We start from the raw sequence: 18,676 nt of genomic DNA on the forward strand, positions 1-18,676 counted from the left end.
TAGGAAGAGATTTATTCAAGGCGTATCCCCAAATACTTGAGCACCATTTAAGCGAACTGTGCTTCGTACCCTGACAAGCATCTGGATGTGTAAATTAATTATTTTTTTCCAAGTTAAACGCTTCAAAGATTGTTTTGAAGGATTCCATAATTTAAACTGTATTCATAAATTTAAGATATCCTGTAAATTGTGAATTATTTAAACTTTAAGCGCATAGGTGCATAATTTTGATATGAACAATGGAATTCTTTCCAAGTAGTCGACAATTAAGTGTAGAAGGTATAACTGAGACCTACTCAGAGAGTCGCAACTTGCAGATCGGTGAGAAAGAGTTGGTGGCAGGTAACAAGGTTATGACGGAAGACGGGGTGAGGTGCGCCTGAGTTCGGCGCCGCCTACGGACTCACGTGTATAATGGGTGCACTGTGGGCAGTTTGGTAGACTCCTTTACTTCCGTAATCATTTGCGGAGTAGTTAGTATGACTTCACATTCAACAGACCAAAACAAAAGCAAGTACAAACAAGTACTAAGTGTTAGCATCAAACATCTACGTGTTAACAGATCAAAGATTTATGCGATAGTTAATGCCAGCAACAAGAGCTCATTATCTGAACGAAACAACTTCAACAGTTTTTGTTTTAATTACTGAAGCACGCCCTATCAACAGGTCGTAACCGTGAAACTGAATTACATTCACTAACTTTAGAAATTAGTCATTCCTTCTGATTATCAAGTTGTTGTGTGCCCAACTTGTTTTTTCCCTAGTTTACCAAAATGGCTTTGGTCAATCTTTTTATAGTTTAAATTTGACTGAACACGTCTTTATTCAAAATTAATTTACATTAACTAACTTAAATTACTCGACCAATTTAAGAAAGATAAAAAAAAATATTCTAAAGCAGGAAAAAACATAATTGGAGTTTCTGATAGGAAGGTAGCTTGGATGGAGTTTTCCGTGGCTAGGAGACGAAAAGGAAAGGTATGAAGGAACCCGGGCGCGTAAAAGAAGAGACTGTAGTCTTCTAAACTCAACATTGTCGTGAGAATAGTTAAGCGGATATGGTGTACTTTGGAGAAATGTATGCCAAGATTATGGAGAAATTATAGCGATCGTAAAGGAAGATCTCAAAAGTTTGTCATCAAAGATAATTTCGTCCATAATCAATATGTTTTATCATATTAGTGCTTGAGAAAGAATAGAATATGTAAAAGATGGAGAGAACCAAACAACTAGTAGTCTGCACGCCCTATAAAGGTACCCGCCTCGTGTGACGGTAGGTAAAAGAGCAATGTAAACCACTGAGAACTAGTAGAACTGTGTACTTCGGCAAAATTAAGATTTATATCAAACTAAGAATAAGATGGCACGTAAGTCTTTTTTAAGTTCTAGTACTTTGTCTTAAGAGGAAGTAAGAAGAATAATAGACGTAATTATCAGGATAGTTTTAGCTCAGGAGACACTTTTTCTTTATATAGCAATCCTAAAGTAGGATTAATGGACAAAGGGGAGTACGCAGAGGTGATTCTGTACCAACAACACTCTTAGAGTTGCAAACCAATGAAGATTTATAACTTCTACTTTCCCATTAGGTAACAACGTGAAACATGGTTTAAATATACTTCAGGAGAAACAGATTAAGTAGCGGCGGTTCCGTAGATTTGAACTTCTTACTTTTAAAACAAGGATTAAGACAGCGTTAATAGCTGAATTTAATAAACAATACACCAGTAATCAAACTAGAAAAACGACTCACTTATGATTCTTCCATTTTGAGTTGTACTTCCTATTTGAATTACCGTTCGAAAAAGTTGTGTGGAGGTCCGAGTAAAGAGAAAATATTTCTCACCAGATTCACAGTAACCGACATCAGTTACGTATTATATAAATTATTTTGAATTAATAATTTACTTATTCTTAGGTCATTGAAAGACGAGGTAATCCTTATTTAAGACTTGCGTACAAATTCTGACCCCTAGAGTTGTGCAACACAGGTTTAAACCACTTTAGCTGAACTTCAAACAGTAAACACTGAATTCAGTAAAAGCAATATCTGCTTCAGGGTCATGTTAAACAATTTTAAAGCGAAAAGAAAGAAATGAAAAGAATGAAATAATCATAACTGAAGAAGAGCACATTAAACTTAATGTTCTTGTGGCGGCAGAAGGCTAATGCTTTGTTTGAAAGGAGAAGACAAAGTGTTTTGTGGAAACAACTTCTGACTAAAATAAGGCGCCCAGAAGTAAACAAGGTGTAGAGTGACTTCAAGCCGTGATCTGAGACATCATGTTTATAGCAGATAGAGAATCTGTTTTTAAATAAATATAAAGTTTAAATATCGTTTTCTTATTAGGTATAGTTTTACTTTAAAGTTTCTTGACAAATGTTCTTAAGACTTAAAAGCTACAACTAAAAAGTTACTAAATAAAAGTTTTATATTGATGAGAAGATAATTTAAACTGAAACTAATGTCTAACTGGGAGAAAGCTGGAATGAACCCACGCAACGGGCCACACAAGTTCAGGACTAGAATCGTAAAAACAAAAAGCTTGAAACTCCAGTCCATTGTTATTTCAATTTAGAATAAAGCTTGGTTGACGCCTTTGCACACCAGTTTAGACGATCTGGTTCTGTATAAAGAAATAAATTATAATTATGTTCCCCAAATAGATGGGTGGGAACCAAAATAGGAAATCTAGAATGAAGTTATAACTACAAAAAATCTGGTGTGAGTTATTCAATCGTTTTGCTCTCGCTGCATCCTTAGAACCAGCTAAAATTAATTTTTCAAATTATTGATTACATGCGAAGTGTTTATACAAAGTAAACGAAAATTATTAGAGCTTTTGTCGAGAAAATCACCTGAAAAAAAAGCTGGGAGAAGTGTACTTCGAGACATTGATTCTTCATACTTGGGATTGCGGCAACACATAATAATATTTTTACAGTATCACGCAGGTATTAGAACGTTTATTGATCAGAATGATACTTTGGCGAGAATTCACCTCTCCGTACAAGCTGCTCCGCGAACCAATTAAAGGAATATACGCGGTAATATTTCTTCTAAGACAGCGTTTCCCAACCTTTGGTACGCGAGTTGCTGGTTGGTGCTACGCGAAAAATAATCAATAATGGCGGACATAAACAATTAAATCATAAAAGTATCATAAATACGTTTTTTCCTAATTCATAAAAATTATTTTAATTAAATATTATACAGTAAAGTTGTTAATAAGCACAGGATTAAGATTAGTCTATCTCAAGTTATACGAGAAAATATAATAGCACATTTAACAAGATTTAAATTGTCTTTAATGGAGTATTTTCCAAAACCCGAAAACACAAATGATATTTGGATTTCAAACCCCTTCTATAAAGAAAATTTATGAAAAGCTACGTCATTATCAATAAAAGATAAAGAAAATTTAACAGAATTATCATGTAACAGAACTTAAATGATAACTATGTAAAGATCTGCTTAAAGAGACTGATTGTAATGAGTAAGCTCTATCCAAGCAACATTAAATTTAATTTAAAAAAAGTTTTAAAACTAAGATCTTACACTTTACAAAGTTTATAAAGTGAACATGAACTTGAACTCCTTTGTAACAGATACATTGTATCTCTATACAAATAAAGATAATAATAGTAAAATAACACACTCGGAATAACAATTTTCACGAAATACAATCATTTTTACGATGTGGTACAATTTAGCATGATGTATTACCAAGTGGTATGCGAGCCATAAAAGGTTGGGAAACGCTGCTCTAAGACATAAGATATGTCGGCGAAAACACACTAATATTTTTGTTTTGTTTTAACAAATATAAAGTAGCTACACAATGGATTTGAACTGGAGATCTCCCACTTAACAATACACGTTCAGACCTGTATCCTAGGACAATTTAAGCATTTAATAGTGAAAGCACTAAGTACAGAATTAAGTAGAGAGAACTTGCACGTAAATAATAGAAGTAAAATTAAAGCAACAAAAAAAAAATCAAAAACAACAGGAAATGGTAAGCAATAAAAACATTTATCATCATAAAAAAGTGTAGAGAAATGTACTAAAACATTTTATAATGACGAGGTACATTTTAAAACATACCAAATGTTGCTTACCAGGCGAACTTGTTTGAGAAGGTCGGATACTAAAAGCCAACCTTGTCATTCTATTAAAAATTACGATCTCACCTATAAACTTTTTCTCTGCCAAAATAAATGAGAATCGTGAATCTAATTATTACAAAAAAAGAAAACCAATCCACTTTCTAACTTCTCATGAATTGTGATGCCATTTATATTTGTTTCCTTCCAGATAACACCACACTTAAATAACAACTGCGTGCGCTTTCAATATTTATTAGTTGTCTGGACAAATCTATTATCTAAAATGAAAAACATTCCAATGATATAAACTTTTTATACTTTGTTGGAATTAACATTTGCCACTCCAGGACAAGATAGCTTTATTGTTTAACTGGGAGATCGTCTTTACAGAATGTTTTTTACATAATTTCTAAAATAACACCATCGGTATCTAGTTAATAAAGATAAACCAATATGTCCTACCCATTCACTTTTATCTGTAACAATTTCTAATGAAAACCCAATGACTATTTTAAGTATTTCTCAGTTAGAATTTCGTTTCACTTGAGGTTATAAGTTCTACTTTTTATTACAATTTTTAATTAGGGTTATATATGCAATCTACTTGTAATGAGGTACCACGCTGATAATATGAGATTTTTAAAATCTATGATTAAGACAAATGACCAAGCGATTAAACACTTAAGACTAACGACTAAATTAGTCGTCTATCATGATTTGTGATTAATTTAAATTAATCAACTATCGTCCGGCGACAGAAACAATAAATTAATCGTCATACATAATCGGCCTACGACTAATTTAGTCATTAGAAATAGCTATTTTTTCCCTCCTTGGTTTTTGGCCTTGTAATGGTTGAGGAGAGAGATGTTGGTTGATGATGTTGCTTGTTAAATAACACTTTTAGTATCGGTATAAGATATTATATTTGTATGTGACTGACTGCCAAGGACTGTATACTTTACACAAGAACCGAACAGACTGACTGACGTGGCTAAACGATGTGTACAACTGAAGTCTAAGACTTTGAGCAGAAACTTCGAACTGAATATGTAACGCAATATCAATATGATCTACCACTGAATTGAATCCCAGTTGAATCTCCTCTTTGAATTTCCTCTTGTTCTTATATATCTTCGTCGAGCCTCCCTTCTCTGTGTGCCAAGGGGGCTGAACCTCTCCCTCTGGCTAGAGTGGATGAGTGGTGGGGTTTCACTACCCCTACGCTAGAGTGGATGAGTTGTGGGGGGTTCACAACCCCTACAGCCTCTTGCACTTAAATTATGAGTGTTAATATATCCAAAATAAAATCAATGATTACCTTCTTATAAATGTTCACTTTTTTGTCTTCTTAACATCCATGGTTTAAGTTATTTTGAGTTTTGGTTTTTGCTTTCTTAGTTCTCTAGTCTACAAATCCTATACATGATGAGCGTCTTTAGAAATTTGATTAATTACAGCGTTATTCTTTTGTGTTTTATGAATTCAAAGAGTTATATGTAAATGTTGCCATCTTCAGATGCAAGTATAATGTTTAGATTGGCAGGTAAGGGGCATCCAATTGCTAGAACAGTCTTCCATAATCGTTCTTATTATTAGCACATTCCAGGATTATTAGATGGTTGGCATCTGCTATTATTCCAGAAGTACACGAGCACTTGTGTGTTGTTTCCGCCCCAATCCTGGCTAGATGGTGCGGTGAATAATTGTGATTAACTCGCATTCTAATAAGTGTGCTAATAAAAACTTCCTCCTGTAGTTATTATATCTGAAAAACCATGGTCTTTTGGGGACCCTAGTTTGGATGGATGTATAAAATTGGCCTTTTCTCGCCTTTGACAAATTGTATAACCGCTCTTAATCCCTTAATCCAGATTAAATGTACCGCTTTGCCTTTTCTTAGAATATTATTTAATAATTGGGAAGTTTCTAAGATTAAAGCGGCTGCATTATTTCTGGAATTTTGTAGTTTTTGGAGAACACTTTTGCTGTCGGTGAGAATTAAAACAAGGGATTGGTCTACTGTATCTACCTGCTTTAAATATTGATATACTGCAAATAATTCGGCTGTGAATATGGAAGCGAACTTATTTAATTTGAATTGTAAGGTGACGTCAGCGGAAAGATCAATCATTGCACATCCCACCCCTTCCTGATTCTTAGAGCCATCTGTGACCAACTGATATCCCTTGGGAAAGTAGCGATGTAATTTGTTAAGAAGCAGCGCATTGTTGCAAGAATTTGAATTGTTTTCGTTGCATTGGAAAAAGTTTGTATGAATGTTCTTACTAGTTTCCATAGAAACCAACAGCTCAAAACTGAACACAGGGAGCAAATCATAGCGTTTTATTTCTAAGGAGAAGTGAGATAGTTGGCTGAATTGGTTTACTAATATCGGGCTCTTCTTCTTGTGCCAGAACTTATCGGTAAAAACTCGGGCTGCTATTCTGTTTATCTTTTGGATGCAGGGTTGTCTTTTAATACAGAACCTTTCAATGATAAAGCGTGAAGCTAACAACTTCCTTCTGACTGCCAAGGGTTGTTGCTTGGTCTTTGCTAGGAGCGCATTAGTTGGCGTAGAAGTCAGGGCACCCAGACATGCTCTCAAGGCTTTGTATTTGCAGTTTGTCTATTTGCTTAAGGTGAGATGACGCAGCATCTCCATAGAGCTACTTAATCATAATTAAATTTTGTCCAACTTTACCTCAATTCAACAGTTACTTTTCAATTTGAGAATCGCTGTCCTAATTCACACATAGTTATATACAATCAATTGAAGTCAGCAAAAATGAATCTACTATAGATTGATGTCGAACATCAATTATAAATTATGGAGATAATTTATGGCAGAGGTTTGAACCTAGAAGTGCATTCTCTGGGAGAAAGGGGTGCATTGTTATCAGAAGTAGCTTCTTTCAAGTACAAACAAGCCACCAAATTATTAGATATTATTTTAGCTACCTCATTAGGCCATAAAATAAGCAAAGGATGTTGAAGATACTGATAATTCCAGCATCCTAAAATAACTATTACACTATAACCTTGAAAAAATTAGGATGGAATAGAATAGAAAAATGGGACGGGACCTACGCCCCACAGCACCGCAGCCAAAAGAGGCTGATTAGGCATTCCCCTTTTCGAGTCTAGTAGTCGAAATCTTCCCATCTGAAAAGGTTGAGAGCTTTCCCTACCAGTTCCTTTTGCGCTACAATCTCCTTTGGTCTTAAAGTTCCGAAGGTATCATAGCTGAACCGCTCGGTTGCAACGCAATCGAACAGCCAGTGAGAGGCCATTTCCTCCTCTTCATGACAAAAATCTGCACAACGGTTCCGAGCTGTTAAGCAGGTGCTTCCTGAACCTGCCGTGCCCTGTGAATAGGCCTGAGATCAGAGTAATCGGATTTCTGCCCAGGCGCAGAATCTCTCTGGTTCTTTGTTTACACAGCAAAGGCATAATACTCTTGACATGTTTGACCCCAGGAAGCGTCACCTAGCTCTTTTTATCTCTCTCCAGATCCAGTCTCTGAGAGCCGCACGTAAAGCAATTGAAAAAAAAAATTAAAAATAAAATAAAATAACACTGTTAGAAAAATGCGACAATCTATTGTAAACAAGAAGAACAGCTTGTTAAATAAAGTTTGGAATTCACTTATTTATGGACACACAATAGTGTGCTACACTATCATTATTTTAGAATAGAAACTATAATTATTGAACGAACAATGTTAAATTAATGTCAATAAAGAATTGTAATAACTGAAAATCAAATCAGACGCAATTAGGTTCACTTTGACAAGTTTTATTGCCGGTCGCACTAGAATGAAATGTTAAAATTAAGTCAAGATGTTTCAATATATCTCTGTTGCAAAAGTACGTTTGTAAAGTATTCTGTTTCTTTTAACTCTCTACAAAGATGTCTATTTGTTTTATTATAATTCAAACATTGTAGATCAGTCGCGTGCTGCAATTACTACATTAATTGATTGTCTATTTTCTGGACACATCTATCTTATTGGCAGATAACAGGTATCTAAATAACTTAATTCCGTATAACCTGCTGAGCCAGTTGTTTAATCTTTATTTGCTACCACTATGAGCTCATTAAATGTCATAGGTGTCAATACTTTAAAGTCACTATTTAACTTTTAGGAAAATAACATTCATCTTGCTCTAAAAATTATTTTGATGAGGTGGCAGAAATGCATGGTGGAGATCCTGTACTGCACAGTAGGCAAAGCGCTCGTTCTGATTGCAGAATCGAACTGTAAAATCTTAACCAGTTCTTAAAGATGTGCGGCGTTTGCTACTCCAAAGTTAACTCTTAACTGCCTAAAGTGATTATGAACAATTAGGCGGAAGTAGAATGGCCGAGCCTCCCTCATCTAACTGATGTGCCTTTTGCGGATGCGAGTAATCAGATTTGCACATAAGTAGACAAGAAGTGAACTATGAGCTACTGACTGACCGAAGAGATATCCTTACTCTCAATGAAAATATCCAGCCGGATGTAAGTTTATTCACAAATTCATTAATAAACATTATTATTACTCCTTAACAAAAACTTACAGTTTAAAATGTTAAGTATAAGGGTTGATTAAACGCCAAAAGGTACACAAATCAGCGAGTACCCAACATTTCATTAATACTTCATTAATATTTAAGTAATTCTACTGCATTAATTTTCATTAATAAGTTATTTTTTAGAATTTATTAGATGTCACAGACCCTTATGCTGGCCATTTTCGTCTACAAAATATATGTTCAAGTAGCACTGTAGATTGACTGTAATATCTAGTTATTTATAATAATCAAACTATTAATTACAGGTTAAAAAGAAAAACGTTATAAAAAATAAAATAAAAATATGAGGCTAACAAATTCAAAACCTTGTTTAAAAAAATGCTTACACCAACATACATCAATGATTTTGTTTATTTTATTTATTTATTTTTCTTTCTTAAATAAAAATCGTCGGTTTAAGTTCATTCTTCGATTAAAGTGATTGTTATTTTATGTAGGAGTCAAACGTTTATAGTAATAGGTAATAATTATCTGGCTTTATCGCAAATAATATAGTTTTCTTCAATTACATTCTCAATCTAGGTATTCATCCCACAATGTTGTATATATGTAATATAAAGTAAATAAGATATGCATATATTTAGGACAGCTAATTATTCCAGTATTTTACTATAAGTAAAATTAGGGGGACTAAATTAAATTACAATAGAGAAATGAATAATTATTGTTTAATAATCTACTTGTTATTAACTGTGTGTTAATTGTGCTCACGAATATTTCGGTAAGACGAATTCAAGACAGTAGCCGACTCTGACTTTATCTTTACTTTAACATGCATGTACATATATGTGATTAATCATAATTATAACAAAAAAATAATATAAATGAAGTGGCCAGCATAAGGGTCTGTGATATCTAATAAATTCTAAAAAATAACTTATTAATGAAAATTAATGCAGTAGAATTACTTAAATATTAATGAAGTATTAATGAAATGTTAGGTACTCGCTGATTTGTGTACCTTTTGGCGTTTAATCAACCCTTATACTTAACATTTTAAACTGTAAGTTTTTGTTAAGGAGATTTTTGTACCTTTTGGATAGATTTTCCTTTTTGTCTATTTTACAAAGTTACATATCTGCTTTACAGATTTTTTTTAAAATTTGGAATAAGCAATTCTATCATTATAACCTGATAAGGTGTTAACTACCACTGGAGAGATCTTTTTAAAGAATGATTGTAGTTGCGGCTCCCAAACCATCCTCAATAACAATTTTTTTGAGAAAGCGTTTTGAATAACATAGGAAGGTATTTGTACGTAAATAGCAAAATTAAACTGCGATTTCAGTACTTCCTTTTAAGAGGAGTAAGAAAAATAAACTAGGATTGCAGTACTTCTCCCTAAAAGGCAAAGAGGCAAAGATTTTTTAATCGAACAATTCATTGATTTAAATCGGTTCACTCATTGATAATTTAAACGATTGCAGTACTTCCTCTTAGTAGGAGCAAGAGAATCAGCAACGTAGAGGAGCTTTAACCACTTATTCGAGCTGAATTTTATCAAAATCGGACTAAGCGTTATAGAAATATTGGTAATAATAGTTTTAGAAAGGGCCTTATTTGGGGGGGGGCAAACTCCCCTCCTTATGAGGCACGGTGCCGAGACTTTTAAAGTGCAAATCTGTATAAAATTTCGATTCGAATGACACTTCATTCATAAAAATCGGTTCACGTGTCGATAATTTGAAACGATTGCTATACTTCCCCTTAACAAGTGTAAGAGCTGATCGCCGCTTTAATGTTACGTAGGGGAGCCCTAACCCTATCATCCTACCAAATTTTATCAAACTCGGGCCAAGATTTACAGAGTAATTAGTAATAATAATTTTAGAGGGGGCCTTACATAAAGGGGGCTAACTCCTCTCCCATTCGATGTACAGCGTCGGGACCCCCAAAAGGCACATCTACATAAAATATTGAATCGAATGACACCTCATTCATGAAAATCGGTTCACGCGTTTAGGCGCTACTTGTTTACAAAAAAGGTAACAACAAGAACAACAACAACAACAAGAAGAACAAGAACAAGAACATTTTTTGAAAAAGCCGTTTTTGCTCATTTTCGGCAACTTTTTTCTCGAAACCTATTAGATCTGGGTGGTTGCAAAAAAATTACAGTTATAAAGGAGGGTTTGGAGTAAGATTTAAAGAAAATTAGGGAATTTTATCTTTTATAGAAAAAGAGAAAAAAATTGTCAAAGTTGGGTGTTTATCAACGTTACGCTTTTTCGTGCAGTTTTTGATGGTCAACCCTTATACAACTGTCCTACCTAGTTTTAATTATTATTATTATTATTATTATTATTGTTAACCAAAAGTTCCTCCAAACTTTAAAAAAAAATCAATTTTTTGTACATATAGTAGAATTCAGTCTAACAATTCCACATGTATTTACCAAAATCCGTGTGATTCTAATAACAAACATATGGATATTTAAATGGATAGTTACAAATAAAATTAGCAACCGTGGCAATTTTAATTTGTGCACGCAATCGAGCATGGTTTTTCTAAGCAGAGCACTTTTACAAGAAGTAGTTTGCAAGAGGTCCACTGGATTAGCAGGACTTAAGGTATGTACAAGGCCAAAGCATATCCTTACGTTTTTATACGGCAAGACTTTAAGAGCATTAAATAAGTTACCAGAAGATTCAGCATACAAATGCCATACTGAAGAGATTATTACCTGGAGATTAAATATTGTTAAAAACGCTAAAACACCAGAAGAAGTGGAAGAACAAATCGACTGTGGGCAAGTAGAGGAGCTAATTATTCAAGCTGAAAATGAACTGGCTTTAGCAAGAAAGATGTTACACTGGAAACCTTGGGAACCGTTAATTGAGGAAGCACCGCCGGATCAATGGAAGTGGCCCATGAAAACTTAAGAATCTGTACTTTCAACAAAATACTAGGTGCAAATGAATGGGTGTAAATTTAATTATTAATGCACATATAATACATATATCTATTATATTTAATTCAAAACGTGAATAAATAATTTATTTTTATTATAAAAGTTTTTTATATATTATTTTATACTATCAGCTAGTATATCTGTATATAAATATTTAAGAGTGATTGCGAAAATGGGTTTGGAATAATGTATAAAATATGTCCCAGTGCATTAACAAAAATAACGTAATGTTTAAGTATACAAAATAAAACTGAAACCAGTTGCCTTATGAGCATGGGGGAAATTGTTTACCATAGGTAAAAACCGCAATTATTGATTCTATGATAATTACCAGAGTGCTCGAAACGCACGAATGCAATAATCAATTAGAAACAAGGCAAGAGTCGGAAAATCTACTCAAAATTACAGAAGAAAAATGCATATAAGATTGGTATTTATTGAAAATTTGGTTAGGTTGGCAGTGCTGGATATCTTCGATTTTATCTGTTGTAGCACGCATGTTATTGTATCTCTTACCGGTTTTGGATTTGCAACCATCATCAGAGGTATTTTAATCAGTTTGGTGTAGAGATTTAGACTTCAGTTACTTTACCATCTCGCACTACACGAGCTGACTGACTAAGAGGGAGGATACATTTTGTAACTATAAGTATGTTATTCAAAATGTTAATGAATCGTAAAACATTTTTTAAAAATAACGAAATAAAAATTAAAGAAACCTAGTTTATTATAATAATTATATAATATAATAATTATTTAAGAGTTCTGTGCGTTTAGTGTATGTGTAATGTTTTGTGTACTTGAAGTTTGCCCAGCTATTCGTGTGTTTGGTTACGGAATGACTGACTTAAAAGAGTGAATCCGAGTTAAAAGTTAGTTTGACCGTTCATATTTTTTTGGCATAAATGGGTTTTTTAAGATGTCCATAAGTCTACCCTTCTTTCTTGTAGGTAATAGCGTCATTGTATTGTTAATACTGCCCGGTTGGTGACAAAAGTCCGAAACCGAACTAGGACAAAAGAAATATGCGTATTACGACGGAAAGAATAGTGCTTAATTGTATAATTTCGTGAATACAATAATTATATTGTATATATGGCAGTTGGTAATATTATTGGTACCAGCTGATTAGAAAATGTACTGGTTAAAGCTGAATTATAGCAGCAAAACGATCCTGATTGGTTGAAATAATTTGAGATAATGCGAATTGACAGTTGAGTGTGTAAGAGGAATTATCACCATTGCGCAATACAATTTTTCCTTTAAATAAGTCACTTGTTTTGAGTAGTTCCAAAATGTTATTCCCCTTACAAAGATATTTGAAATATTTTAGGTGGATGGTTTATTAAATATTTAAATCTATGCGTAATTAACTACTTTTTAAAATACTTTAAGAAGTCTTACAATTAATTAATTAATCCTTCCTCTTCGAAAAATTCATATTTACATATTTTAAAATATTAATATTAAAATTTGAGTCTAATAATTTATGAGGCAGGGCTATTTCTGTTTTGCGAAATGACCATCAATTTTCAATCCGGCTCTTGTCGTAATGATTGACGGCCACATAGAAGACTGCTGCTCCCAGCAAGTAGCCTAATACATATTAATAAGTCTCCAGTTGGCCGGCCATATCAAATAAATAACTTCAATAAATAAAGAGCGCAATTAACTAAAAAATTTGCGCCCCCTCATCGACAAAAATTAGGTTTTATTGATAAAGTAATATATCATTTGTTTCAAAATGAAAAATAACTAACAAACACGCGATGTATTAACACAAAACGTTCTAAATGGTTGACATCAAGTCACCTCCAGAACAGAGAATGTAGCTTGTACAAAAAAGAGAAAGAAAAATAATCATTTTTCAGAGAACCAGCGCCTTGTCTGCTGGAGTGTTTTCTAATTTGTAAACAAATTTACATAATGCCTATAATCAAACAAGTTATTTCACCATTTAAATCTGCCATTAGATAAAAAAAAATTGACATTTATAAAGTGAATTATGTTTCTCTAACTTCGAGTTAGGATATTTGCCGCAGGTATCGAGCGCTACGAGTATTATATGTATAGCAAACTATATTTGGAATGTTTCGTATCTATTTGTTCCTTCACGAATATATACTAAGAGTAATAATAATATAAAATATTCACATATACATTAGACGCAGAAAGCATAAACTTAATATTTTGTTTCTGTAATAGTGTTGTTCCCAATATCAAGGTTTTAGACATTATTCAAACATAAAGGCACCTGGAAGTGAAACTACATAGAGACAAATTTTGTATTTTATTGGGTTGTCCGGAAAATAATGCAGGATTATGGTTTTAAAAGAAACAAATAAAAATTAATTAATTATAACTGTTTTTATTAATCAAAATAGTCTCCATTACTTTGTATACATTTCTGCCAACGTGTGGGTAACTTTTCCATAACCTCTGAACAGAATTTGGAATCCTTAGAATTTATAAATTCAGAAAACGCATTTTCTAATGTTCTTTGGTCAATAAATTTTTTATTACGTAAATAGCGGTCCAGGTATCTAAAAAACATGGTAATCAGCAGGCGAGAGGTCCGGTGAGTAGGGCGGGTATGGCAGAGTCTTATAGCCAAGCTCCAAGAATCTTCGGGAAGTTAAACGTGAGATATATGGCAACAAAATGGGCCCCTTTCGATTGACTAAAGATGGTTTCATTATTGCCAATTTCTGATGCATTACGTCAATTTGGTTACAATACGATTTGGCATTGATGGTTTCGCCAGGATTCAAGAAACTGTGAAGAATGAATCTGACCAAATGAAGCCCACCAAACAGTAACCATCACCTTTTTTTTTTTTTTGATGATTTGGGGGCTTTGGAAAATGTCGGGCTGCTACTCCTTTGTCAAGCCACTATCCAGAGCGTCTGCTGTTGTCGTTGAGGATCCAGTTTTCATCGCAAGTCACAATTCTGGACAGAAAAGGATCGCTGCTGTTTCGGCAAAGAAGTGCAGCACAAATTTCATACCGCTGATCTTTTTGGCGGTCGTTTAATGTGTGAGGAACCCAACTTTCAAGCTTTTTCACCTTCCCAAATGCCTTGAGATGGTCATCGACGGTTGATTTGCTGAATTCGAGTTTCCCTGCCAGTTCTCGAACAGTTGTTCTGGGATATTCTTCCACCAAAGCTCGAAGAACATCGTCATCAAGGGCAGAACTTCTTCCACGGCCTTCTTTGTCTTCAAGACTTAAGTCTCCCTCTCGAAATCTCTGTAACCACCGTTGAACAGTGCACTCACTTATACTGCCTTCGCCCCAGACATCGTTGATATTTATGGCCGTTTGGGCCCCATTCCGTCCGAGTTTGAACTCGTAACACAAAATTATGTGAAAATCACGCTTTGACATCTTAGTAAAGACTGAATTATTTCCAAGTATGTTAGCAAAATGGTACAGAGGTGAACAAACATTTTTGTTTGAAAGAGGATTAATAAGTGTTTGCATTTATAAAAGTCAAAAGTACAACAAACATAAACAGTTTACTATTTGGAGTAGTATTTTAAAGAAAAATATAAAATCCTGCATTATTTTCCGGACAACCCAATAGAATTCTAAACGAAAACGGTCCGAATGATTTTCTACAATTTTTGTGAACAGAGGTACAGAAAGTCTACTTTTCCAGGTGGGATTTCCATATTCCTCTGCTAATAAAATACAGCGATACATAGGAATCTAATTGCGGAACAGAGGAGAATAGCGGAATGCAAGCAGCAATGAGAAGTCCTGAAAGAGAAATGAAAAATCCGAAACTTGGACGCCGGCACAATATGCCAGATCCGGGCTACCTCAACAACTGTACATTTTAACAGTGCCCCAGTCTACCAGATGTTTTAGATGCTAAGGACGGCGGGAATGCAGAAAATCTAAATTATATTCAATTGTCAGTAAACGCATGGCAGAAAAAAATTAACGTAACCAAAGAAACAATCTAAATACACTCAGTAAATACATATATACTTATACGTAAAAGATATTTTTTATATTGGTGTATAACTGCAACAGCGTTAAGGAAGTATTATTTTTTATTTGTTTTAGATAGTAAAATAGGTTTAGCTTTAGTAGCGCTATCTAAAAGTTAATAATAAATTACTAAATACTTATTCCTTTATTTACTCTCACTTAGCTATTACATTTTTTTTTTTAAAAGATAAGTTTAACAAATCTGATAAGCAGTAAAACTACTAAGCAGTGTGCAAGTAATAAAGATAGTTAACATTGGATGAATGTATTACAAAACCAGTATATATTTTTGAAGAATTTCAAAAATGCATTATCTACTTGTACAATAGTGTAGAGACAGATTAGCGGTTGGTTCAGGCTTAAGGCGCTGACAAAAAGTTAGGCCTTTTCCCCGCAAAAATTAGGACTAAAAAAAAAGAATCTGTTTTAAGTTGTTGACTTGCAGAAACATATTAACTTGAAGCTCATAATGCCCAAAACCTTTTGCTCTTAAGTACGTAAAGTGAAAAAAAGCTTCAGTAAAGGGGTACTTTGGGTCTTGGTACCAACTCTGAATTTCAGCAAGACATTTAATCCCCCATTTTTATAGTGTAAAATACCAAATAAAAACTCCAAAAACTGAGGCATCGATTCTATAAAGAGGCACACTTCTGGTTTGCTAATTTTGTCCTTAACTAATTATGGTACCAAATGTTAGCATTAATTTGAAATATGAAATTTGATATTACAGCGTTTTTCAGCTGAAATTTATTTTGAAATTTTTACTTAGCACACACTCTTACCTAGATCCGCAAAACTGATACTTCCGGCGAGCCTTCAAAATCTAAAATTTGCCTGATCAGCAACAGTAAGAGAATGTAAACATCAAAGTTAAGAGCCCCGGCTGAAGCCAAAGAAAAGTTTCAATTATGTTACAGACACTAGCAGAATGCCAATATATAAATTTGTCTGGTTCCACCTTCCCCATTAGGAATAATCCTTAGCTCTTATGCAAGAGTCCTTTAGGCGTTGAAAGACATCTAAATGAATTATGGACCCACATATGTAAATTAAGTATAAAACAAAGACTGCTGAGAGCTAGCTTCGAAAAATAATCATTAAATGATTAATACAACTTTATTGTATCAACAGGAATATTTGTTCACATTAAGTTTCGTAAAATGAAATATTAATGAGATATTTAGGTTCATATGCTTTCCATTAATGATAGAAATTACTAATTATTGTACTATCTCTAATTTAGCCACAGCAATCACAACGAACCAATCCTAGACAGTTATTTTCCTCAAGTTGAGAGTGGAATTATTTAGGATTAAAACAGTAATAGCACATTACCAATCATTTCTTTAAAAATCTAGCCTGGCCAAACCCCAAATTTCTTTCTATATTTCCCCCCTCCCCAAAAAAAACAAAACAAAACCTGTGGTACCTTTTTTCCACCCTTGCCCCAGAGCAAGCACGAGGGATTGATATTCAAACCCCCGATTCGCAATGAGTGCTTGTCCAGTGTGTGTAATCGTCTGTAAAGAGAGAATGTTAGGTTGAAGGTGAGTATGTGTGTGGTGGAAAGCTCAAGTTTGCCTGTGGGTTCGCAAAAAACCAAATACGTAGTTGCAGATAAACTGGGCTACCTGTAGGAAGGCCAAGATCCTAGCGAGGCGCCACGGTAGCCGAGCGGTTAGAGGTGAGACCTATAAAGCTAATACGTATTGTGGTACTGGGTTCGATTCCCGATCTAGGCTTTGGATTTTATCTAATGGTTAATAAAAGAGATTTACAGAAAAGTATGTTTTGCTAGTCGCCTCCGATAACGACACCTATTTGGTAGTTGGGCGTAAAGCCCGCCTGAAAAAATAGGCATTACTTTACTTAATTTTTTAATTATTCATGCAAATAACTATTTCTCTACAATCTTAATATTTCCTAAGATATATTTGAAACATCGTAAACAAAATTTATTTACTATTGTCGGTTTAATTAACTGCCAAATGAAGACATTAATGGCAGTACTTCAATGAGATTTATGTTTCCTCTTAACAGATATCTTGGTCTCATTAAACCGTCTGGTTCAAAAAGATAATTGGAAGTCAAATATTTCTATTTATTCACTCAAAGTGAAAGAAAGCAGATATATTCTCTGCTTCTCATCTTCTCAGATGCGCAGTTTATTCACGAGGTGCATCTTTGAAAACACAGAACACAAAACTACCCAAAAATATTGGAAATACGTTGTTAAACAAGTATATCTAAAGTCTGAGTAAAGCTATAAAAAAAATGTATACGATCTACGAGAATACTCAATGTCGGATGATGCGAGATATTTGGGGCTTTTTTAAAAAAGAAAAGAAATCGCAACAGTGTTAAACGAATTTAATCATTTCTACCGGAAATATGACTAAAACTTGATAAAAAAGTAGATTCCATCGTCGGACATAAAGGTCATCGGAAACACATATCAGTAGACTAGTGGATAAAACGCCACAAATCAGATAGAAATCTAAACCACCAATCATCCACTTAGGAATGATGATCGCCTTAAAGTACAGTTATTAAATTTAATATTTGTTTCGTTTTACAAAACAAATCTGAAAACAGCGAAAAATATAGCTATTTACAAAAAAATATCTTCCCTAAAAGGAAAAACCAAATTTGAAAATTTAACAAGATCGTAAGGTAATTCAAAAGAGCGATTTGATTTTAATGCCACAAACAAATCAATATTATGCTAAAAAGCAGATAAATTATAAGTTAAAAAAGAGAGCGCGGAAACAGTTAATTATCCTAAACATTTATCATCTGATTACGATATTGGTCTGATAAACGCAAAGCGAGATCTTCCAGACAGCTGAATAGAATTAATTTGTCTTAAAAATGAATTCATACTCGGATGTGTAGGCAAACTCGAAGGTCAGCCACATCCAAAATTAAATTTTTCGCTCAACGTTATTAGTTTAGTGAATATGACTTATTGGCTACAGCAAAGGAAAATAGGTGGGAGTCGAAGAATTTCGTTAGTTTTCGAGCTGTCATGGCAGCAGTTTGAACTTAGCGAAATAGGGATTGATTTTGAAAG

At 33.8% G+C, this 18,676-nt stretch overlaps 2 protein-coding genes across 2 annotated transcripts in view; one reads left to right on the plus strand and one right to left on the minus strand.

The window, feature by feature from the left end:
- The window catches only part of Pxn (Peroxidasin), a 215,810-nt gene that overhangs the window by 160,021 nt on the left and 37,113 nt on the right, over window positions 1–18,676 (minus strand). The gene's annotated exons all lie outside the window — the stretch shown is intronic.
- Window positions 11,112–11,705, plus strand: LOC141449462 (NADH dehydrogenase [ubiquinone] 1 alpha subcomplex subunit 5-like). The gene has a single exon (XM_074118942.1). The coding sequence runs from the start codon at window positions 11,191–11,193 to the stop codon at window positions 11,572–11,574; it is 384 nt and encodes a 127-aa protein (XP_073975043.1). The 5' UTR covers window positions 11,112–11,190; the 3' UTR covers window positions 11,575–11,705.

The sequence above is a fragment of the Rhodnius prolixus genome, unplaced genomic scaffold (assembly GCF_049639745.1).
Source record: "Rhodnius prolixus isolate KJV_2025 unplaced genomic scaffold, Rpr scaffold_2, whole genome shotgun sequence".
In the NCBI taxonomy this organism is placed as follows: Eukaryota; Metazoa; Arthropoda; class Insecta; order Hemiptera; family Reduviidae; genus Rhodnius; species Rhodnius prolixus.